This window comes from Lonchura striata, chromosome 4, assembly GCF_050655825.1.
Source record: "Lonchura striata isolate lonStrDom1 chromosome 4, ASM5065582v1, whole genome shotgun sequence".
Taxonomy (NCBI): domain Eukaryota; kingdom Metazoa; phylum Chordata; class Aves; order Passeriformes; family Estrildidae; genus Lonchura; species Lonchura striata.
The window spans coordinates 59795824-59819797 of NC_140706.1; the positions used below are offsets into that span (position 1 = coordinate 59795824).

A 23974-nucleotide genomic window follows, 5' to 3' on the forward strand; every position below is an offset into this window, starting at 1 on the left:
CAAAAATGTTTATATGATAGAAAACAAATCTTGTCTGCTCAGCAAATGTACATTTCATGTCACCTGTTTCTGTGTTTCTCTTGCCAGAGTTATCTTCTGTAGCCTTTGCTGGAGTGTCCTGAACAGACAAACAGGCAAAGTCTAAATCAATTGCTTAAAACAAGATACAATAAAGCTTAATCAAAAAGCTTTGTTGTTTGTTTCTATGCAGATTTAAATTTGAGGTGTCTGGGTTTTTCTACTTTACACTTATTAGAATGACTAAGTATTTGTTCTAAAATAATGGACTTGTGTTAAGTTACATGGTGATCACTGACATTTTTGCCTGCTTTGGCCCTTTTTTTCATAGGCTTTCAAATAGTCGGTGGAGAGAAGACAGGGAAACTTGATCTGGGAATTTTTATTCATTCAGTTATTCCTGGAGGACCAGCTGATTTGGAAGGGACTCTAAAACCAGGTGAACAGCATAAAATTTCATCTGTGGATCTGGGTATCACAGTTCCTTACAATGATGACCTTCAGTTACATTCCAGATGGTTTCTGAAAACTGGTGATACTTCTTGCTTAAACTATGCAAAAACAACAATCATACAAATCAATGTAATAATTATGAAGTCTGAAGTAGCAGAAAATTGAAGTTACGTATAAAGATAAGAGCCTCATCTTCCATTGTCTGTCTTGCAGATGCATTGTAATTTAAAGTTTTAAAAACTCAGTATCCCTACATTGATTTTTTACTAAGTGAAATTTAAATATATGCCATAACCATAACTGTAGTGGGGGAGGAGGAGAAAAATGTATTTTTTTTCCTTATCATCCTAGTCCATGTCTTGAACTGAACTGCATATTGCTCATTTATTTTCTGATTTCTGCTTTCTCTCTTTTTATTTTTTACAGCAAAAGAGAAGGTAGAAATCAGAACATGTTAAGATTTGGCAGGTTTAAAAAGAGGAAATATAACGAGTTTTTGTGGTCTGGTTTGGGGTTTGACTTTTTTTTTTTTTCATTATTAGAGTTCCCTCTTCCAGCATCACTTGAAGTTTAGTAATCTTTAAACTATGCATTGTGTAGAAGTTGTCAGACCCATACTCTGCGTTGTCACTGAAATGTAAAAATGTAGGTGTTAGCCTGTATCTGAACAACGCCTTCTGTGCAGGGCACCGCCTCATATCCATAAACAGCACGAGTTTGGAAGGTGTCAGCCAGCACGCAGCGTTGGAAATCCTGGAGAACGCTCCTGAGGACGTGACGCTTGTCATCTCCCAGCCCAAGGACAAGCTGTCCAAAGGTAGGGATCTGCAGTCTCCCGTGTGAGCAGCCCCAGCTAGCTTGGAATTGCGTCCAGAGACAGGATGAAGAGGTGTGTGAGGGTAGCCATTGGTGGGGTACAGTGTGAGCAGAGAGCTCCCTGCGGAATATCCAGCCGGGTGAAACCTTCCTGGGCTGTAAGCTGAGAAAAGCGCGTCGTGCTGCAGATGAGGTGCTGCCAGCTGCTGATGGCTGTCTTGTCTCCTGGTTTGCAGCATTGTCTAGCACTGCTCCTATCAGCAATGGAGCCAGGGGTTACTTGAGGAGGCCGTCCTCCGTGCAGGACAACGAGGCAGAGTCCTCTTCAGAAGAGCACAGCCGGTGCCGTGGTCACCAGAGGCCCGCTTTGGGGAGCCTCTCCGGATTGTCGGGAGGCAAGCGGGACGGAAGCGTGAGCTCCCAGGACTCCAGGACCGAGAGCGCCAGCCTGTCCCAGAGCCAGGCCGCCAGCTTCTTCGGCAAGCGTGCGAGTGGGAGAGCCCAGCAGGATGCTCAGCACTGCGGCGAGTCCCAGGCCGGGGCCTCGAAGGCCATCGAGAAGAGAAGATCCTCATCGGACAGTACTCGAACAAAAGTGAAAAGGCCCGGGGTGGCAGAGCCCGTGGAATATTCTGACCGAGGGGATTCCGACATGGATGAAGCAACTTACTCCGGCAGCCAGGAGCAGCAGCCAGCTAAAAAGGCATAGTGGATTTCATATGAATATTTCCCATCAGTGTGATAGCGGTATTGAAATAGCTGTCTCTGGGTGTCAGGATGTGAGGGAAGAGCAGCCTGGCCTTGCCTGCAGCTAATGCTAGTAGCTGATTTCTAATAACATGGTGGTTTTGTTCAAAATAAATGGAGAAAAATCACTTCCGTAACTTGGAACAACTTTCCAGCTTTCCAATGTCACAAGACATGCCTTACTAGAGGCAGACTGTGCTTTGGGATGAACCTACAGTGCACTTCCTGAGGCTGTAGAAAACCACCTTTAAATTCTGTGTGTTTGTCCAATATGTTCATAATCTAGTGACCACCCCTAGAGGTAAGTTTATTTACTTGGCAGATAAATGAAGTTTTTGCTAGAGGAAAGTAGGAGTCATACATCTGGAGCGGGTAGCAGCAGAATTCATTGTCTTCTGGGATTGATCTAATCCTTGAAAAACTGCTGTTATGCATTAAAATCCATCAGTGAGTCATGCTCTTGAGCAGACACAGCTTGCTGCTTCACCTTTCCAAAAGGGCACAATCACAAGTACTATAAATTATTTCCAACTTGCAGTGATTCCTCTGTTCAGCTGATGGAGGTTATTCAATTGAATTGTGACAGCTCCTGCTAATTAATCCAACAAACTCTAGGCTGCTGTAATGCTGAAGTACTGCAGTTTCAGTGTCCTGTAACCTGCTCACTTGGGCAGTAAAGACTTGGCTGCCAAAGGCCAAGCATATTTCTGTGCTAAACCTGTTCAATGGCAGGAATGGAAGAGTTAAACAGTGAGCTTTGAGTCTTACTAATTGATACTTTGCCAGGTGGACTCCTTCTGGCTGTGTCTGACTCAAAACCCCACCCTTTAGGGTCTTAGCTGTAAGCATCTGTTCTAAAGGCAAATCATTGTCTCTTTTTGTTTTGTTTGTTTCTTTTTCTCTTCTCTTTTTTTTTTTTTTTTTGTAAATAAAGGATTCTTCCTCATCGAATACAGCAAACAAAGTGAATTCTAAAAAAGTTTCTACAACGCTTCTTAAACCTGGAGATATCTTTGAGGTTGAACTAGCAAAAAAAGATAACGGCTTGGGAATAAGTGTCACGGTACTGTTTGACAAGGTTTTTAGATGTTTTCTCTTTTTCTCTACTCCCAGCAACCCATTAAATTGTTAAATTACAAGGAAGCAAAATATTTTCTGGAATCACTTGGAATCACTTTAATTTATAGATTTATTGATATGTGATTAATCTTACCAAAGCTGAAAAGTAATACTATTAATTTATATTAATTTTCTCGTCATCTGCCCTTTAAGTAATTATTGTTTTTTGTTTTATGGCGGAGCCCCAAAGTCCTAGTAGACTCTTATCACAGATGCTGCTTTGTGAGTACAAAAGGCAAGATGGTCTTTGTCCCTTGCTACCTAATCTTGTGGCAAATTTGCAAGGAAAGAAGTGAGACCCTCCCAGACTGACAAGGCAGGCAGTGGAAGCAAAAGTGTTATTTAAGAACATCTGTGCATGCTCAGTCACATTCACTATGTTCAGTGTTCTCCCTCTGCTGGAGAAAAGGCAGAAAGCAAAAAACTACATAAACCCAAATGAGACCTGGCTGACACTGCTTTCTTGCAGTATGAGGCAAAAATAAATTTTTTAAGACTGATTTCTCTTCGGGCTATAGGATTTTGAAGTTGTTTTATGTTTAGGGCCTGTTGGCACTTCAGGGAAGAAGAGAATAATTTACATATATTTTTCACTGCATCTGTTCCTGTATTAAAATATACATTTTAATGTGTTTTAATATTCAGCTATTTTCAGTGGAGGAATGGTTTGCAAGTCTAGCGCTGTTTCCATATTTACGGCTAGGATTGTAAGAGGAGCAGAGGGAAATTAGTTATTTTGGCATCCCAGTCTATTCAAAGTCAAGTCCCACTGCCTGAGACAGTTGGAGGAACAGTTTGAGCAGGTGTTGGTTATTGAGTAGCACCAGACCTGCTGTGTGCATGCACTGGCTTTGTGGAGATGTTAGAAGATGCTAGCCAATGCAGAGATTTCCCTTGAGGGGTGGCCAGGTCGTGTCTTCACTGCCCTTTGCTTTTTCAGCCTCCATTCACCCCTTCATTGTTCTGCTGTGCAGTGGTGGTGAGGAGAGGTGTGCAGTCACCTGTGGGTTAAGTTTTCACTTATAATACTGGGTGCTTTGGGAGTGAACATTAACACACTGTTGGTCTTCCTCTTCCCTCCAAGTTTGTGGAGCACAGTGACCAGAATCACACAATGGTTTAGGATGGAAGGGACAATTAAAGATCATCTAGTCCTACCCCTGCTGCAATCAGGAGAAAGGCCAAGGCCCTCCAAAAACAATGTCAGTTCAGCTTGAGCAGCTTAGACCTTCAAACTTGTCTGAACTGAGAGAAAGCAGCGCGCCTTAATTTCCTGTTACATCAGAGAAGTTGTGTTGGAGTAGGACACTGCATGGTTGTGCATCTCCTGCTTTGGCATGCTGTGCTCTTGCACATTTCTGAGCTTTGGTGTGCATGCAAGCATGTAAAGTCCAACAAAATGCAGACACGTTTCTGCTGAAGGACGTTTATTTGTGTTTTGTGCATTTGCATTGCAATGCATTGTGTTTTGTACAATCTTCCCACCCCAACTTCATTCGTAGCAAATTGCATGACTGCACAGAACATGCTTGATGTAACATTTTTGTTTTGGTAGTTTCTCTTTTTTTTCTACATGCCAGTAGCCAAAATGCTTCCTAAGAACAGTTTTCCATGTGTGACAATGTGTTTAATGACTAAGTATTCTAACTGCAAAAAGACTAACAATCCTATTTTTGTTTTCTGTTTAGGGTGGTGTAAATACTAGCATAAGGCATGGTGGTATTTATGTGAAAGCGATTATTCCCAAGGGAGCAGCTGAAGCAGATGGCAGAATAGAAAAAGGTAGGATTTCCATTCTTTCAGTGGGGACTCTTAATGTGAAAAAGAGCAGAGGACTGTCTGTGGGGGACGTGACAATATCCTGTGGCCTGGAAACTAGCACTCTGTTTTCCTCCTGTCCTTGCACCCTTTTTCACTGGGAAGAGCAGTTTTTCCAAGCTGTTGCAGTTGTCATTTTAAATATTGCCTTGATAGCTAATTCTGCAGGTTAAAGATTAAAAAACTAATGTAGAAAAACTGCAGAACCGGTGATGTAGAGGCCGTGAAGGGAAAAAATGTTGGGATTTTTGTTCTCTAAAGCAGCCTGTGTTAATGGAGAATGTTTCTCTGTTCCAAGCACAGAGAGAGAGAGCTTTGTGTTATTGGTGGCCGTCTTGCTTGGCACGCCTGGCAACTCAATACAGAAAATGCTGTAATTGTTATGGCTCTTCTTGTTAGTAAGCCAGGCCACATTCTTCACAAAAGTGAGCATTCCCACTGTGGACTAAGATTTGTTTTAAATAAAGAGTCTGAACTTTCTGGCAGGCTTTCACTCTGATCGTTAATGCTAATTTTGACATGGGATAATCCCACAGAATCATTACATTGGAAAATACCTTTGATTTGAACCATATAGTTTATTTACAAAGTTCTCTTCTTGACTCAGAACATGGAAGGGAGGGAGAATTTCCTTAAATAACTGTCCTTTTTAGCTCAGACTTGAAAGTTTCTGTGCATCATAGATGTTTTATAGGTGATGCTCTGCCTACTTTTTCTTAAATTATTAATGTAGGTGACCGTGTGCTCTCTGTCAATGGGATTAGTTTGGAAGGAGCTACCCATAAGCAAGCTGTTGAAACACTGAGGAACACAGGCCAGGTGAGTGGCTGCTGGTTCTACTCCTGTCTGTGGTAAACCAGTTCTCTATCAGTGAATAGAGGTGAAGGAGCCTCAGGACTGGAATTCTCCCCAGTGTTGTTGTGGTTACTTTAGATTTTGTTTCTTGGACACCTTGGCTTCCCTGGCACACCTGAAAATAGCCAGTGAGTGTCCACATTCAGAGCTGCTGAGAACTACTATTTGTGTTCACATTATAAAATGTTTCTAACTTGATTCCCTGTACAAATATGCAAGTGGCACTGTCTTTGATACCTCTTAACACCCTCACAACTTTATAGAAAGAAAACCCTTTCTTACTCTATTGGCAAATATTTTGCAAGTCCATTAGTGTATTTTAGAGGTTGTCATTTAACAACGCTTAAGGAATAATTGGAGGACATATATGGGGAGGGGAGTCTATAACACTTGCTGCTGTAAAAGTTTGGACCCTGAGAGGTTAGAAGGAAACACATACTCTAGACTGTGCTATCTCTGTTGCCAGTTAACTGGAGAATGTTTCATCTCTTTAGGTGGTGCACCTGCTGTTGGAAAAAGGTCAGCTCTCAGGGGCCAAGGCTCATGCTCCAGTGACACCACAGTGCACGCTCCCAAGTCAGGTGGGGCAGTGTGAGCCACAGGAGAAGCCAGCAACAGAATCTTCAAATGCCAAAGATTACAGCTTTGTCACTGCAGGTCAGGTCACACAGAACAATTGTCTTAACTGTCAAAGCATTCTGTAGTTTCATATTTTCTTCACTTGTTAGGATGGGAATGGAGTGGCTAAGAATCTGTACCAAGCCCTTGCACATAATGCAGTCTCTTTTTGTGCTGTTGTGTTTCTTTTTAAGACTTCCTTTCACGTCTTTAGTGACTCAGTTAACTACTATTAACTGTTTTCTCTCTCACTGCTTCATGTTGTTTCCCAGTTTCACCAGATGCCAAGGCTGTAGCAACGTTGGAGTAAAGGGGGTGCTTCTGGATCTGGTGCTGCTAAGGGGTGCCAAGGGGAATGTAGATATTTATATGTAAATGAGTGCTTCTGTGGGTCCTGAAACTCCTGTCTTAGAAGAGAGAAGACATCAAGAGCTAGAAGAGAGAAAGATTTGTGTCCCTGACTAGAGATTGACATAATTCAGCTTCTCTTGCTGCTGACTTTTGCAAGTGAAGGGAAGGCTACTCAGATGGCAGAATCCCTGCAGATACCTTTGAGTCTTCTTGCATGGTCTCTATCCTATCTGCCAGGAGCTGCAGTTGCTGCTCTCACTAATACCTGATCAGAGGCTGGAAAAGTTGTGCCACTCTGTGCTTTAAAATGTTCCTTAATTGACCTCCTAGGGAATGTCCTTTGCAGACACTCTGCCTCCTGCATATTGATGTTGTCAGGCCAAGAAAGCTGACTGAAAAGTCATGATCAGCTTTTTGTCCTCTTTAACCTAGAGGGATCTTTTGGGTAACACTTCTGTTCAACTCAGTGAAAGAGCCATGTGAGGGGGAGATTGCACATTGTCAAGTCGGGAATATGAGCACCAGACACTTTCCATGGCCATGTGCTATAGGAAATAATAAGTTAATGTTTGTTTTACAGAGAACACATTTGAGGTAAAACTCTTGAAGAACAGCTCAGGCCTCGGGTTCAGTTTCTGCCGTGAGGATAACCTGACCCCAGAGCAGCTGGGATCAACTATTGTGAGGGTAAAGAAGCTCTTCCCTGGGCAGCCAGCTGCAGAGAGTGGGCAGATAGAGATCGGGGACGTCATTCTCAAAGTGAACGGGGCATCGCTGAAGGGTCTGTCCCAGCAGGTTTGTACCTACAGTAGTGAAACTCATAGCGTGGGAGTCCTGCAAGTCTGAATCTGACACTGAATCCCTCTGTGGCAATAGGAAGTCATCTCTGCTCTGAGGGGAACGTCTCCAGAGGTCTCTCTTCTCCTCTGCCGGCCACCATCTGGAATACTACCGGAGATCGATCCTTCATTGCTGGTGAGGTGTCTGATTTTTAACATTAGTTGCTATTTAAGGTTCATCTATTTGACCTGGTGGGTGTGTTAGTTAAATGCAGATGGAATAATGGGGAGAGTGCTCACAGAAATGTGGTTCTTGGAATTAAACCCTTAGGAGTGCACTGTTTTGTGTGAATGTTAAAGGAATGTATAGCTTCAAAAGCTTTTTTTCTCCATTTTCTGACCTAAGGCATAAGAAATTTGTTTTACACAGTGTTTCTGGAGCAGAGATTTCTTTGCAGCCCAATGATTTGAAATTGGTATCAGATAGAAAAGGATATTCTGCAAAACACCAATGTGGTGTTGATGTATGTAAAAACAGGGAAAATATTGTCATATTTACCTCCTGGAAATTAGAGGTGTCCAAAAGAATATTTTCAAAATGCTCCAGTAAATAAATTGAAAGAACAAAAGGCCATTTTGAAGAAGTGGAAATGAAATGTGTTTCAGGAAAAGAGAGTGTAGATGACAAATTGCCTGAAAATTAGGCTTTCCATAATACAGGAAAGTGTAAAATCGATGGCGACAGGTCTTCAATTTAAGTTCCCCAGGGAATTCTTCACAGCACTAAGCCTGCAAGAGTTCAAGAAGTGTTTGGACAAGGGTCTCTGACACAAGGTGTGATTCCTGAGGCTGTCCTGTGCAGGGCCAGGAATTGGGCATGGATGATCCTTTTGGTCTCTTCCATCTCAGGATACTCTGATTCTGTGACTCTGTGTTACTTTAACATTATTTTCAAACAATAAAATCATTCAAGTCTGATGAGAGAAGTTTAAATATACAAATACAAATTTAAGTGAACTTAGGATTGGAGTGAGGGATAAGCAACTGAGCAAACTAATTATACAAATAACTATTCCTATAATAGACCTGTTTGTAACGTGGAATAACAGGAACTTTAATAGACCTTTATCAAACTTTAACAGGAATTTTAATAAAACAGTGAACATATTAAAAGAAGAGGAAAGCCAACATTTTTCTTTAAATTTCACAGACTGATGCATTCATGTACACAAGAGTCTGTCCATGAAAGCATAAATGAAGCTTTTAAATCTTTCCTGTCTGCTGGCCATCATAATTCTTGGGAATATGTGACAATTGACAAAATTGTTATTCAGTCTGATGGTGGTTAATAACTTGGTTAACAGTCACCATTGGGCATAAATTATTTTAGTTTTTGTAGTCTGTTACTGTTGCTTTTTGGTTGACAGCTTCTCTGTTTCCCTCCTCTGTGAGGTTGGTTTGACTTCAGTAGCTCTGTGAGCCTCAGCTTCTAGTTGGAAGGGATTTCATGGAGGTTGCATAGAAAACTGCTGGATGTAGTTTAAAAGCCTCTGTCAGTACACTTCCTGAAGCTAAAGTATTTTTGTATTCCTTAGATGAATTTAAAGGATTTTAGCAGTGTAAGTTTCAGAGTTTTGCACACTTTGTCTTGGCCAAGTTACATTGAATTTTTGAAACTGTGCTATGATGTGTATCACCAGTTCAGTCAGTAGCCACCAACTCCTTATTTTTTGGTAATTTTATGAAGTCTTTGAAACTGTCTTTTGTCACCAGTACTGAATTATTATTAATTAAATGATTTTGCTTTTGTAGACCCCCATCCATTCTCCCCAACAAGTTTTTCCAGAGGTCAGCAGAGAAGTTTCTGGTCCATCAAACAGAGAACAAGGTGACAGCTCAGATGAAAATGAAACTACTGATCTGAGCAAGAAAAGGCTAAAATCTCCCTCCAGAAGAGACAGCTACAGTGACAGCAGCAGAAGTGGTGATGAGGATGTGGAGTCAGCAGCCCAGCTGGGCCTTGGCTGGAGTTCTGTGCTGTACCAGAGCTCAGGGGAAGCTGAGGCACGGGCACAGAGTCAGTACGAGGCACACCCTGGTCAGAAGGACGCTGTTCGCACCATCCTCTATCCTGATCAGGAGGCTCCCGGCAAGGCAGAGCTGGAGGACAGGTATGCTGTTGATAATCAACCTCATCATCCTGCAGAAATGTTTATAGAAGTAAATCATTGGACCTATTCATAGAAATACTTCTTTTGGTTTACTTTATAGAGCTGCATAAAATCAACCTTGGTTCATATATTAATTTATGAATGACAGCCACATTGTACTTATTCCGCTTTTTCTTTTTTTTTCTGCTTTATCTGTAGTGATCTGCCTTTGGATTTGCCAGTGATCCCAACCTGTAGAACTGTACCTGATGTTACCACATCCATGTTAATAAATGACTGTTATGCTACTTCTGTCTCTGAGCTGACTTCACACCTGGGAGAAATAGATTCATTACTCACCCAGCTGGAAAAAAATGCTGAAGAATATGAGCCAGTAATATGCTATTTCTGTATTTCAGGAGCATGAATGTCCTGCTGTGGTTGTTTTAGTTGTGATTTTGAGAGTGGACAGAAATTAGGCACATTAATTTACAAATGGGATAGTTGTAGGTTATACTTGCACTAATCTGAGCGTGTGACTAATAAATGGCAGCTACATTGCCATTTGTAATCAACGGCAGCTGCTCATATCAATGTCTGCAGGTATTTCCTCTGTGGGTTCTTGAAGAGTTGATACATTTCCCTCTGTATGTGGAGGCATCCATGTGTACATAGGTGGATGTGTATATGTCCATTATGTCCATTTCATGGGTCATTTCATCCTGGAAACCTTGGCATTAAATGTTTACCTACCTCTCAACCATGTACTCAGAGGAAGCTTAAATGGCAGATACCTTGCCTCTGCTCTTTTAGTTTTAGGTGGTTGTTCAGAGGTCAGAGAATAAACTGAGGCATCAAGGGACCCTGTTCTTTTGCTGCATTTGTAAATATGAATCCCAAAGATTTTCTGTTCTGCTGCAAGATGGAGCCTATTTTTGAGGTCTTCTAAGAAAGCTTGACACCACAGAAATGTCTTGTGTATCAGAAGGGACTTCCATATCCTCACATAATCTGTTCAAAGATTGAAAACAATTGAAACATCTTGATATGTCCCAGTTGTGAGGGTCTTCCATGTTATAAGTACCAAAACTCTTGACAAGAAACTCTATTTTTCTTAATCCCCTGTTCAGAAGTTTTTCTTCATCCTTCCCAGTGCTCTGTGATTTTTTTTTAATGCAAATGAGACAGAACCCTATCTTTCAAATCAAAATTAATGCAAATTAAAATGGACAAAACACATGCATGTGTTCAGTTTCAAGATAAGCTCTATGGTATTTTGTCTCACTGTAGGAAAATATGTTTGCTTACTTTGGAATAATTATGGATGTGTTGAGATATTTAAAAAATATAGAGCCTTTCTTACATGTAGCAGCTGGATAAAATAAGGTGTGAATTTTGATGTGTGCCTTCAAAATTTTGTTCAATTCATAGACTTTTAGCCCCATGTTATTTCCATGCAAAACATTTTTTTGGTTCTGTCTGAATTAATTAGAGATGCTTATTTGAAGCAACTAAGCTGAGCCTGATGAGAAATATGTCTTGTTCCAGGCTTGTGTCACACTTAAATCAGTAGGTAAATCAGTTGTCTGCTTTCAGCTGTCTTAAATTCAGTAAAATGTGTTTATTTCTTCTGTCTGCCTGTTTGTAAAGTGCTGTTTTGTCCCCCTAGGAAGTGGAGCTCCAAGTGACTCTGACAAAGTCAGAAAAGGGCAGTCTGGGTTTTACAGTGACCAAAGGTAATGACAGTGTTGGCTGCTACGTTCATGACATCGTTCAGGATCCTGCCAAAAGCGATGGGAGACTACGGCCTGGAGACCGTCTCATAAAAGTGAGAGAATTCATCTTTTCTTGTGCAGGGGTTGCACGAAAAGGACAACCTCGAGTCCAAAAAAAAAAAGTGAACTGTGTTGTCGGCCAAGTCAAATGTGGTTAAAGGACAAAGATGCACCTTCTGAGAGGCATGATTCAATGCCTCTCAGAGAACACTTGAGAGCAGCAACAAATGCCTCCTGAGTAGTGCTGTCTTACTTGGTACCTAACAAGGACACCTGTGTTGCTTTTGTTGTTGCAGGTTAATGACATTGATGTCACTAACATGAGCCATACTGATGCAGTCAACTTTCTGCGAGCTGCCCCAAGGACTGTCACATTAGTGCTAGGGCGAGTTCTGGAGTTACCAAAGATGCCAGTGTTGCCTCATTTGCTGCCTGACATTACACTGATGTGCCATAAGGAGGAGCTAGGTAACATGGAATTAATCTCCTTTTTGCCCTAAAGAAAAATACAAAGAATTTTTATTGTATTTTTATTGTTCTCCCCCTCTTTTCCTGCAAAGGTTTGTCATTATCAGGAGGCCATGACAGCGTTTATCAAGTTGTGTATATTAGTGACATTCTCCCCAAATCGGTTGCTGCCAGAGAGGAGAGTCTCCATGTACTAGATATTATCCATTACATTAATGGAGTAAGCACACAAGGAATGACTCTGAAAGAAGCCAAAAGAATGCTGGAAACATGCCTTCCAACAGTGGTGCTCAAAGTGACCAGGTGTGTTCTGGAAGCAAAGGCTTCCCTGTACTTTTTGTTGCATGATTGTATGAGTGTATTTATGAGTATATGAGTAAAACCCATCCCTGGTATGACAGGAAATTCACCACATGTTACTGCAGACTGACTCCACAGAAAGGGTCTGTAAATTCACAGCTTTTGTGCTTCAGAGGAGCACAAGGGTACGTGGTACTTGTGCTTTGTGCTTCTTGGGAGCACAAGGCTGTGTCCAGCTGTGAACACACGTGTTCAAACAGACCCCTTGCAATCCAGGAGGAATTAGTCAGTGACCTCCTGTGGCACTTGGACACTCACAGTCTGTGAGGATGGATGGGATTCATCCAAGGATATGCAGGGAGCTGGCAGGGGAACTCACCAAGCCGCTCTGCATCATTTGTTATCAGTCTTGGCTCAGTGGAGAGGTCCCAGGGGACTGCAGGTTGACCATTGTGACATCCATCTGCAAGAGAGGCTGGGAGGAGGATCAGGCCTGTCAGCCTGACCTTGGTGTAGGGAAGGTTATGGAGCAGATCACCTCGAGTGTGACCATACAGCATGTATAGGACAAGGGGATCAGGCCCAGCCAGGGGTTCAGGAAAACCAGGTCCTGCCTGGCCCAGCTGATCTACTTTCATGACTGGGTTCCCCATCTGGTGGATAAGGGAAAGGCAGTGGATGTGTCTACTGGATTGAGTGAAATCTCTGATACTGTCTCCCACAGCATTCTCCTGGAGAAGCTGGCAGCCCATGGCTTGGAGAGATGCTCTTCACTGGGTTAAAAACTGGCTGGAGTGAGGGAGTGATGATGAATGGTGCTAGAGGGGTTTCCCTAAAGCTCAGTATTGGGGCCAGAGCAGTTTCATTTCCTTATTGCTGATTTGAAAGAAGGAATTTAATGTGTCCCCATTCAGTTTGCAAATGACACCAAGTTGGTTGGGAATGGTTAGCAGTTTTGTTACCAGTAGTACTGTTTACTTCAATAGCTGATCATTACTGTGATTTACCTATTTTTTAAAATAAATATTTCTGTCAATATTTCTTTTCACAGAGATGGTCATGCAGTGTTCCCAAAATCCAAAAGCCCTGAGGACTCAAGTCCATGGCCAGTGAAAGCTAATGGTAAGATTTGTGTGCTTACTCACAGCAAGTGAAAAAATAAAAATAAAATAACTGATATGGATCATGAGATACTATCTTAGTCCAGCTGCTTGTGACCAGCTCCAACAGGAGCTTACTTGATCTTTCCTCTAAAAGCTTCATGAAAAGAGATTCAGCAATAGTGTCTTATGATGTCATTTTTTGTCTAGTTTAGAAATTTTCTCTAATATAGAGCAGAAGGGTTCCTTTGAAGAAGGACCCAGACATCAGATAATATTATATTTTAAAAAATAGTCCAATCGTGTTTTTGGGGTTGTTTCGTGTACATTTTGAGGAAAAAGGAAATCAGTGCTTTTCTCAAAGATGCACGTTTCCACTGTAAGTTGTTAAACTATTTATCAACATTTCTCTTTGTTTTGAGCTGGTTACTTGTATTAGCATGCATGCTTTCTAATCCCATTAAATAAAACATTCATAAAGCCATTTTATGAAGTGTAGTCATTCAGATAGAAGTTTTGCAATGCACAGAAACCAGGCTACTCATGTCATAACATAGTTTTAAATACCTTGCTTCTTTTAGAAAAATAATCAACGAGGCTAATTTAATTTCAGAGAAAAAGTTGTTGTTTTTTCCCCATTTTTGTTTAGGTTGTTCCTGTGGTGATCCCTGTGATAAAGCAGAGAAGTCAACTGATGCTTATGGGCCCAAGGTAAATGCTCCTTTTTTGTGCCTGTTACTATTAACTAGAGAAAAGAATCTACATCAAACACTTTAAAAACTAAATAAATGAATGAAACAATCTTGTGATCAAGTATACAAACCCACTACTATCAAATGACATGAATAAGCAGTGATCATAATAAATATGCAAGGTTTTTTAATTGAGCTGCTCTTTCTTTGGCACTGCTTTGTAGAAAGACAAATTGTCTTATGAGAAGGATGTAAGGCTATTATCCAAAATACTCTATTCAGCCCACAGTTTCTGCAGATGCTTTCATATTATATTTGCTAGGTGATTTTCTTTCTTTTTTCCCATTAGTTCTTCCTTAGAAATGCTGTGTTATGGGACCAAAAGTACTGAAGCTTGCATACATTTTATAGGGATTAAAATAATGTTAAATGCTACCATGTGTTCTCTTGTAGAAGCTGCTGCTTCATCAGCATGTGTGTTTTTTCCTTAGTTGCTTTATTTTTTTTTTATTTGCTCTTGTCATGTGAAACGTCCCACCCATCACCCAGATATTGCAGATGATATGAATAGAGGTTTTATTTGTTGCTGAGGAGAGGTGAAAACTTTTTAGGATTGTTTGTTGTTTCAACAAGCTGCCAGGCTATTTAAGAGTTAATTTGTACTGTTCTTTACTTTCTCAGGTCAATGGCAATGGCATCCTGGGACCTTCTGAGGGAAATACAGAAAATAATGTCCATCACACAAAAGCACTAATGAACCTCTCAGGAGCAGAAGATGCACCTTCCCTTGGATTTACCAATCAGATGTCAGATTTTCCTAAACACATTGACAAATCAGGTAAGAGGATGTGAGATTGGGACTGCATTATTCTCTCGTTATTGTACCAGCACAAGAGAATCATGGCATGGCTGAATACGCTGAAATAATTAAATGTTAGACTGGCAGTCACTTTTAAAAGATCATTTTCAAGTCTCATGCTTTGTATTATAGGAGTTAGCTGATGTTGAAAATAGATTTATAGAAATTGGATTTATGTTACAGAGAAATAAAGGAAGGCCAAGGTAACAGCTAGAAATAATGCCTTGTGTCTGCCCCTTTAAGTTAGTTCTTGCAAACCATTTTGTACTGGGAAAACTTGTCATTTTGCACTGTTTGTCTTCAGGAACAGAGGCTCCAGATGATGAGTATTATGATGAGGATGACCACAATGAAGTTGTCCAGTATCTGTTGGATGTTGTAGACGAGGAAGCCCAGAACCTCTTAAATCAGAATAATGCAATTTCAGAGGCTCAAAGTCTTCTACATCCCAAGAAGGCTGCATCAGAAAATCACCTGCCAGGTAACGTGCACCATTAGAAAAGAGCATCACTGACAGCAAAACACTGAAACAAGATGCCAAGTAAACAATAGGTTTGTCAGCAGGGGGAGTTGATTAACATTGATTTGATATCTGAACTGGAAGTTTCCCAAGTTGAATACCAACAAATAGTTGCTGATTACCATGAATTTGAAATGCAATGTGATAGGTGAGGTTTGAAAGGTTTGAAAAATCTGAGTTTTAAGTAATCTGGGAAAATTATTCCTATTCTAGAGTTGTCTCTTGAATGAAATTCTTATTGTTTGGGTACTTGGTCCTGCAGCTGCAGTCATGTTGGCATGCTGAAGCATTTCAGCATTTTATTGACTTCAGATTGCACAACTTGGAAATGTGTTGAGGTCTCTCAAAACCAAACAATTTACCAACCTGCTTTGTTTCTTTTAGAAAGGTTGGCTTCTTTCCAGTACCTCCTTCTGACCGTACACACCTTTCTCTTGCTTCACTCCATCTCCTCAGTTTTACTAGTTATTAGCTCAAATGTAGTGAGGAGTAGGATTTGTAATTCCTTTGTGGTGTCACACTATGTATGCATTCTCCAAAAATTCAAGCAAGATGCTTGCTGTTTCTGTAGAGATTCCTTCTAAAACTCTAGATACATCTTCCAAAATTGTAATTATTTCATGTCATGACTACAAGGTCATTGGATTATTGTCATTGGTCATTGCATTAGAAGTCGGAGATCACTGAGGTTCTGGCTGTGCCACGATCTCAGCTGAGGAATATCACTGGAGTTCAAATACTTCCAGTTTCTTGTAGGCTGTCCTTTGTGACTGAAGATGAATTGAATCCATAGGGTATGGCAGGGTATGCTTCCATAGCAGACAGATGCAAGTCAGATTTTATATGGAATGTCCTGATTACATTTTGTTAATGCAAAGAGTGAGTAGAGTCCTGGTTTGGACCTACTGCTGTTCTAAATCTAACTTAATTGCAGAAAAAACACTGGCATGGGGAATGTGATAACTTATTAGCTGCAGCCTGTCCATCAGTTATGCTGTGACGCAGATATTCTGTGCAAACAACCTCACACAACATGGCAGCTGTTCAAGTTGTAAGAGAAAGAAACCTAAAGTCTGTTTATCCTATATAGTAAGAACTCTTTTCCAGTACTCTGGTAGCAGAGGGCCTCAAAAAGTGTTTCTTGGTTAGTCTGGCACTTTATTCCCTGTCTAGTGCCAGACAGGTGGAACAGGATTCACATCTGTGAGAGGGTGGCTCCTAGGCATTTTCTGGTGTGTTTATGCTGTATCCCCTGATTTTCCTGTTCAGTAGAGATGAATGGAAGGGTGACAGAAGATAAGTCTGAGGATACAGACTGTGATGGGTCATCTTTACCTGAAGATTTTTCAGAGGTAGGATGGCAAGAAACTGGCAAGTACTTTCAATATTTTTTCTTATTGGCATAGAATTGGTGGAAATAACATTACATGTCCTTTAAATGAGAACATCACTGTAGGTAGTAGCTTTAAGTGGTGTGCAAAAATTTATTTTTAAATAGCATATGACTATCATGAATTACCTATGTAAGAGAACAAAGCCTAAAGTTATTTTACACTATCATATGAAGTTCATTAACTTTTTCTTCAAAAAGAGTGGTAATAAACTACTTTGTTAATGCTACTTCAGCTTTTTAATCTAAAAGATTTCAGTGATTCCTGCTCAAAGAAGGGAAGCAGTCACAGTGAAAACAAATGCTGTGTAAACCTTACTGTCCAAAATGTGGGTTTAAAATTTCTTGCTGCATTTTGCTAGAATAAGTTCATTGGCTTGAATAACTTCTATATGTGGTTTACTCTATGTTATTGTGTCCTGGTTTACATCAGTCACTGGATGCCTGGGTTTTGTCTCTTGTTTCAAATCAGCAGAACTCTGTCTCTCCATCACATCCTGGCTCTTGTAGCCTCTGTCCAGTTAGTAGAGCTGAAAATCAAATCAGGAATCTGGCTCTGTGTCAATGTGCTCTAGGGAGAGCCACGAGTAAAATTGTCCCAGTATGGCAGTGGAAAAGCAAGTTGGCCTAAAAAGTATAAATGAATTTGTAGAGTTTTTCTTGAAAGAAGGATGGAAATGCCCTCCGCTATGCTGAGTCTTCACTGTCTGCTGAGGAAGGTGTGAATAGGAGTATGTGTCATTTAGAGGTATGTTACATATCCACAGTATAGGAACTGTGGCTTGACAGTTCTGAGGCAGAAGTTTTCACTATCAATCTTAGCTAGAAAGGGTTTCTAAGTATTAGAAACAAAAAAGCCAACTGGGGAAATCTTAGGTGACTCTACTGCTGCTGTGAGTCAGGAGTGATTTTAATATAGCTTTTTGGCCTTGTTACAGTAGAGTATCTTTCCAAGTGCTCAGTGTTCTCGTCCTCTGTTATTTTGGGTTAATGAGATGTCTAAAAGAGGAAAGTCTTCCATTATGTGCTGCTTTGAACTTAGTACCCTTCAGAAATAGTCCCTGTAATTGTTAATTGTTTAAAATTTCCAGTTTGTGAACGTTGCAACTGTGTCTCTTAATTTGTTTTGAAATACTTCTTCTAGGCTACACATGTAAATGGTTGTGAAGACTATTGTGAAGTAAAAGCTGTGCCAGAAAGGTAAGATTTCTTTTCTAGTGTTGCTTGAAAGCAAACCTGTGAAGTGTGGAAGTCTGAAGTGTAATATGTTGGAATGAGAGAAAAACAACAAAAAAACCAAAGAAACCACCCCTGAAACAAACCCAATAAAATATCTGTGCAATGTCTTGTTGAATTGTTCTCTTGGTCTATTCTTTACTTTAAAAGTTGTAATTTTCCTGAATATTAGTCAGCTTTATGTGGTTTACTGCACCCTGCTTTTATTTGTTCCTTTCATACATGGTTGTAGCAAGTAATTGGACTGTGTCCAGGTGTCTCCAAGTAACATAATTTGCATTGTGCTAACAACTTGGTACTTGGCTGTGAAGAAAACATTCAATGAATACTGTCTTCATTTCAAATCTATACAGGCTTCATTGGTGTTACATCTGGTTTTAGACCACTGCAACTCAAGTGTAGAGTTCCTCTGCTCCATCAGCTCCCATTTGGATGCCTGGGGCTTGCTATTGTTTCCACAGAGCATGAAGCACATGACTGACCAAGTTACTAACTTGCTGTCCCTGTGAACCACTTTGAACTTTAGATACTCCCAAGGTTGTTTTTCTTGGTGAAATAATTTTAGTCCAAATGAAATTTCAGTGAATATGTATATGGTTTTATGTTGTTAAGCTTGTGGGAAGTTTGGGGTTGAGACTTGGAGCAAACAGCGATGTGATGACCTAAAATACTTTATACATTCATCAATATCTTCAACAAAGCTAGAAAACTTGCAATTGAAAACAGATACTCAGATGTAGTGAATTGTATGAGTGGTACAAATATGCTGTTGGATGATATTTAATTGCTTAGCCTTTGAAAAATAATTGCCGTGGTAGTTGTTACTAGATTTGTATATTAGGATGTAAAAAAAAAAAAAAAAGGAAGGGGCACAAAAGTTAGGATTTTTAGATCATTGGTATAAGGGTCCAGTCCAGAAATAATTGTAGCTATAAATTACTTTCTGATGGGGTTTGTTTGGTTTTTTTTAACAAGATTACAAAAGTGTTGGTTCTAGGTGTTATTTCTTACTTCCATACCTTGTCCTCTTACAGATCCCCTCCACAGCCTTCCTTGAGCCAGGCAGATGAGGAGGAGATCACGTGGGGAAGCGATGAGCTGCCGATTGAATCAGTCAGCCAGGAGCGTGTGAATAAAGGCAAGGGCATTTTACATAATCAGTGGAAAACTTCAGGGTCACATTATATAAACAGAAGTGAATTTTGAGACATCCTGGATATGTTTTGAGGGTGTCATGGCAGGTATAAGGGGGATTCTAATAGCTCAGCAATGCACTGGGAAGGATCTCTACATTTTTGTGTAGTAAGTGTGTGAGTGTTAATAGGAACAAGTATTGGCAATGTTGTGTCTGTAGTTGTAGAAAGTTGAGACCAGCTGAGATACTTCCTTCCTCAGTATCAGTCTCACAAAAGCTGTAACAATAAATATGTGTTTGACTGTGATTAGACTGATGTGTCATGTGTTTCACAAACCAGCTACCCCATGCTCAGATTAGGCACTACTTTTGTCTTTGCTCTTCCTGTGCTGCTCAGTGTGGCAGAGTGGCATCTGTACAGTTTGATGTATTTGGCAGAATTTAGTCTTCACTTTTTTTGAGCTAGCATTAGAAATGTTAGTTCCTGAAGTTCATATACAGCAGTCCTTTGCATTCATTTAAAGAAAAAAGGATACTTCAGACTAAGTCAGTAGATTTAGGACACTTCTAATTGTAATACCAGAGAAATTCTCGGTTTATGATTTTTTTGTGCTTCAGAGAAGTACTGAAGGCCTGATGGGAAGCAAGCTGTATTGGAAAAAAACAATGTCCTTCCAAGTGATAACTGTAAGATGTGCTGTATACATGTTGAGTATTAGTGCTAAAAACAAGTCACAGGCTGTAACGTGGAGAGTTCTAAATTATCCCTGTGTGTGTCCATACATTTTTGTAGGTTATTGTGTGAAGAACTTAAATTTAAAACGTACTTGAAGTTGGTTTCAATGTATTTATTGGAAGTTCAGGAAAATACTTCCTTTAGCTACTGGATTCATCAGAGCTGGTTTTGTCTTACTGGTTTTGCTAGTTAATTTGCTTTTGCCAACTAAGAGGAGAGCTGTGTGTTCTCTCTGTGTAGGGAGGCATTCAAGAGAAAACAGGCAGTGCAGTGGTGAACAGCAACATACAAATCCAACTGTGGGCTACAGTTTATGTTTCCCTGATTTTAGCTAGTTATTTATATCTTCTGCTAGATTTACCCCTAGTGACAAATGAAGAGATCTCTGCACTCCCTACGGTGAATGTGCTCCCTGGAGGCAAATATTCAGGAGCCAAATTGAAGTCAGTGATCAGGATGTTGCGTGGATTGCTGGAACAGGGAGTCCCTTCTAAAGAGATTGAAGTGAGTAACTATTTGTCCTTTAAAGTCCTTTTTCCAGTATGAAACAAAAATAGAATGGCTGGATCATCCCTGCCTTGAATACCACAGCTCTTTAATTGGAAGCTCAAAAGAGATGAAAAGACTTGACACCAAAGACTTCTCTCCCTTCTCCCACAAGCTACTGAGAGATGAGATCAGTTTGAATTCAGTACATAAGTGCATAAGTGTTTTTTACATCATTCTTCCTTCTGGTAAATTACCATGTGAATAATGTAAACAGGCATAGACAAAGGCTGTGAAGTCCAGCTGCTGAATGTGAAACCAGTTTTTTCAGTGTCTTAAGTCAGCCATGCTACATGATCTCTTTTTTGAGAGAATGAGATAAAATATTTACTGATAGTGTGTAGGGTTTAGTTTGGGTTTTTTTTGTTAATTTCATTTTCTTGGCTGTGTAGAAGATTCCTTCCTGTGACTGCATTATTTTGCATATTCACATTAGGATTTGATTTTTAATTATTCTGTTTATGACTTGATAACATAACCACTCTTACTATTATTACCAATCAGTGTTTCCTAATGGACATGTAATTGCCTCTTTACAGAACCTTCAGGAGTTAAAACCTCTGGATCAGTGTTTGGTTGGACAAGCGAAGGAGAACAGGAGAAAGAACAGATATAAAAACATACTTCCTTGTAAGTCCTAACTCATTTGAAATTCACAGTTGACATTCTGTCACCACCTGTATGGTCAGATGGATTGGATAAGATGGTTGATGGGGATGGTTTGATTTCTAATCCTAGTAAGGATGAAAGTAAATCAAGCATTTATAATGCAGTTTGATCAGTGAACAATATACTACTGTGCTGTGGTAGGTAGGGATGGATGTTCACAGACTTTTCAGTTGTTTTAGCAGGTTGCATGTCTTAAATCACGTATACATGTGCAACCAGACAAGACTTTTTCAGTTTTACCCATGCAGAATTGGAAAAATAGAAATGTGTACTATGGTCAGTAAATTTCCTGCCATAAAATTCTGCTTGTTAGGTGTTGAGAAGTAAGAACTGACAGAGGTTAGTTCTATGTGAGAAAAGCTCAACCTCTGTTTTTCAGAGTTCAAGTCACTTATCCCACCTGTCTGCTGTTTTATATTTCTCCTGCAGACATCTTTTTCTTTATTAAAAGTACTGATTGGCATCCTAAATTATGTATTTAAGTGATTTATTTCTCCTAAAGCAAGCTGTGGAAGGATGAGTGGAGATAAGTGCTGTGTGAGTGTGTAAGGCTCAGCAGCTGTATTGCTTGAAGGTCTGATGACGTGCACACCTAACATGAGGTCTTTCTGTTGTGTGGGGATGACAGATGACACCACCAGAGTCCCTCTCGGGGTTGAAGGTGGATACATCAATGCCAGCTTCATTCGCATGCCCGTGGGGAATGAGGAGTTCGTTTACATTGCATGCCAAGGACCTCTTCCTACTACTGTAGCAGATTTCTGGCAAATGGTTTGGGAACAAAACTGTACTGTGATTGCCATGATGACTCAGGAGGTCGAGGGAGAAAAGATAAAGTGTCAGCGTTACTGGCCAGATGTGCTTAATAAAACCACCATGATCAATGACAGACTACGCCTGGCTCTTGTGAGACTTCAGCAGCTGAAGGGCTTCATCATCAGAGTGCTGGAGCTCGAAGAGATTCAGGTGAGTGAATCTAATTCTGCACACTTAGAGTTTTTTTCTGAGTGTTGCCGTATTTATACTTCTGGCTTTACTGCTTTCACTTCTGTTGTCTACACCAAGATGCAACCCAGAGCTTCTCCTCTTTGCCTAGTGAGCATTACTGGGCAGCTGTTCTTCATGGCAGCTTGTACTGCTTTGTGACCTTTATAGGAGAAAGCTTTTGGGCCAGGCTATGATTTCATTACAGTAATGAGACTCTAAATTTTGGCTCCCATTGGCCACAGAAATATATGTAGGGATATGAATTCACTAATAATGCAGCCTGGCTGGTTGACTCCTCTGTGTGATCAGCTCAGTCTGCACAGTGAACCTTACACATTTAAATTGCTTACTAGTTATTTCCAGTTTAGCTCTTGTATTGAATTACAAAGCACCTTCACTGGGCATATCCCTCTGTTCTGAGACTTTTCTTTGGGAACTCAGTTTCTTTCTTTTTATTCTTGCCACAAGCCAAACGGTAGTGTTGTTTTTGAACCTCAGACAGGTGAAGTGCGGCACATTTCCCACCTGAACTTCATTGCCTGGCCTGACCATGACACCCCCTCGCAGCCAGACGATCTGCTCACCTTCATCTCTTACATGCGGCACGTTCACAAGGCAGGACCCGTCATCACCCACTGCAGTGCAGGCATCGGGAGGTCGGGCACCCTCATCTGCATAGACGTGGTCCTGGGGCTCATCAGCAGAGACCTCGATGTGAGTATCCATGGGATGGGCCCAGTGGTGCTCCTGACCTGCAGGAAAGGTGTTCCACTGAATCCATGCAATCTTTTAAAGAGTGTGCCATGCCGTTGGCAGTACTATGTTTCTTTGCTGGCAATTGCAGGTGGGGAGAGCTCTAATATCCAGTGGCTCTTGTGTTAGCTCGGGGAACCTCAGCAGCCAGGCCACTTGAAGTATATTGCAAGGTCATCTTTTACCTTCTGGATTTCTAGCACATGGCATGGGAAAAATGGTGTTGCCATGATGGCTTTGGCAATTGGTGGAAGGGGAGTGTAAATTAACTTTTCCAACACAATCAAGGATTGCTTTCTAGGGCAATCCACAGGAGGGTGCTAGCTTCCTTATGTTTATGTCCGTCAGCAGCCTGGGGTAGCAAAACTGTGGTGAATTTCTAAAGAAGATGAACTATATCATGCTTAGCTCAGTGGAGTTTCTAAGCACCCTCTGAATGTCTGAAACTTTCTTTTCTGTACACTTAGCTTGGAGTAAGCAAGAAGGCCTGTGTACAAAAAGAGCACAAGAAAAGGGGGGAGTGTCTGATGTAGGGCCACATCCAGATTGCCCAGAGACAGCACATGCTGGTTACCTACCAGATAAACATAGGCTGTAGTGAATTATTTGTTTCATTACTGTACCTAATTCCATTCCCAGTTTTGATGCTGGGGATGTTCCTTTGTTCTGCATGTCTGTCTTTTTTGAATGCTTAACTTGCTGTTTGTTTTGGTAGTTCGACATCTCGGACCTGGTGCGCACCATGCGTCTGCAGAGACATGGAATGGTTCAGACAGAGGTGAGTGTGGATTCCCCAGGCCTTCACTGAACCGTCTGAAGTGCCAGAGAGCTTCATGATGCACACAGCAATTGTCTTTGTGCACTGTAATGTGACACGTGTGTCACAAGAATTAAATCAGATGAGTAGCAGGATGTATCTAGCATTTATAAACACAAGCCATTTTTAACATGCTGTGTTGTTTTGATCTGTGTTTAAAAAAAAATTGTGAGTTTTCATCTTCAAAAGCATGTGTTTATAGAGGGGGTCAGCTAAGCTTTTTCGGTTTAAAGTTGCATTATAAACTGAAGAGAAAGCCTAACTATA

General features: G+C 40.7%; 1 protein-coding gene across 13 annotated transcripts in view; it reads left to right on the forward strand.

Moving 5' to 3' along the window:
• Positions 1 to 23974, forward strand: part of PTPN13 (protein tyrosine phosphatase non-receptor type 13) — a 111904-nt gene that overhangs the window by 86896 nt on the left and 1034 nt on the right. For 9 of the 13 annotated variants that reach the window (XM_085578185.1, XM_085578188.1, XM_085578186.1 and 6 more), the window contains 26 exons: positions 350 to 457; positions 1157 to 1288; positions 1524 to 1990; positions 2969 to 3112; positions 4842 to 4935; positions 5705 to 5790; positions 6321 to 6483; positions 7376 to 7590; positions 7672 to 7770; positions 9387 to 9745; positions 9944 to 10118; positions 11394 to 11552; positions 11796 to 11967; positions 12060 to 12270; positions 13319 to 13389; positions 14017 to 14078; positions 14741 to 14897; positions 15223 to 15399; positions 16708 to 16790; positions 17973 to 18028; positions 19099 to 19202; positions 20291 to 20439; positions 21021 to 21111; positions 21779 to 22116; positions 22636 to 22851; positions 23606 to 23668. In XM_085578185.1, the coding sequence (XP_085434311.1) occupies positions 350 to 457; positions 1157 to 1288; positions 1524 to 1990; positions 2969 to 3112; positions 4842 to 4935; positions 5705 to 5790; positions 6321 to 6483; positions 7376 to 7590; positions 7672 to 7770; positions 9387 to 9745; positions 9944 to 10118; positions 11394 to 11552; positions 11796 to 11967; positions 12060 to 12270; positions 13319 to 13389; positions 14017 to 14078; positions 14741 to 14897; positions 15223 to 15399; positions 16708 to 16790; positions 17973 to 18028; positions 19099 to 19202; positions 20291 to 20439; positions 21021 to 21111; positions 21779 to 22116; positions 22636 to 22851; positions 23606 to 23668 (4151 nt within the window). Of the gene's footprint in view, positions 1 to 349; positions 458 to 1156; positions 1289 to 1523; positions 1991 to 2968; positions 3113 to 4841; positions 4936 to 5704; positions 5791 to 6320; positions 6484 to 7375; positions 7591 to 7671; positions 7771 to 9386; positions 9746 to 9943; positions 10119 to 11393; positions 11553 to 11795; positions 11968 to 12059; positions 12271 to 13318; positions 13390 to 14016; positions 14081 to 14740; positions 14898 to 15222; positions 15400 to 16707; positions 16791 to 17972; positions 18029 to 19098; positions 19203 to 20290; positions 20440 to 21020; positions 21112 to 21778; positions 22117 to 22635; positions 22852 to 23605; positions 23669 to 23974 lie in introns of all 13 variants that reach the window. The other 4 variants (XM_085578180.1, XM_085578179.1, XM_021549293.3 and 1 more) reach the window with 4 other exon arrangements.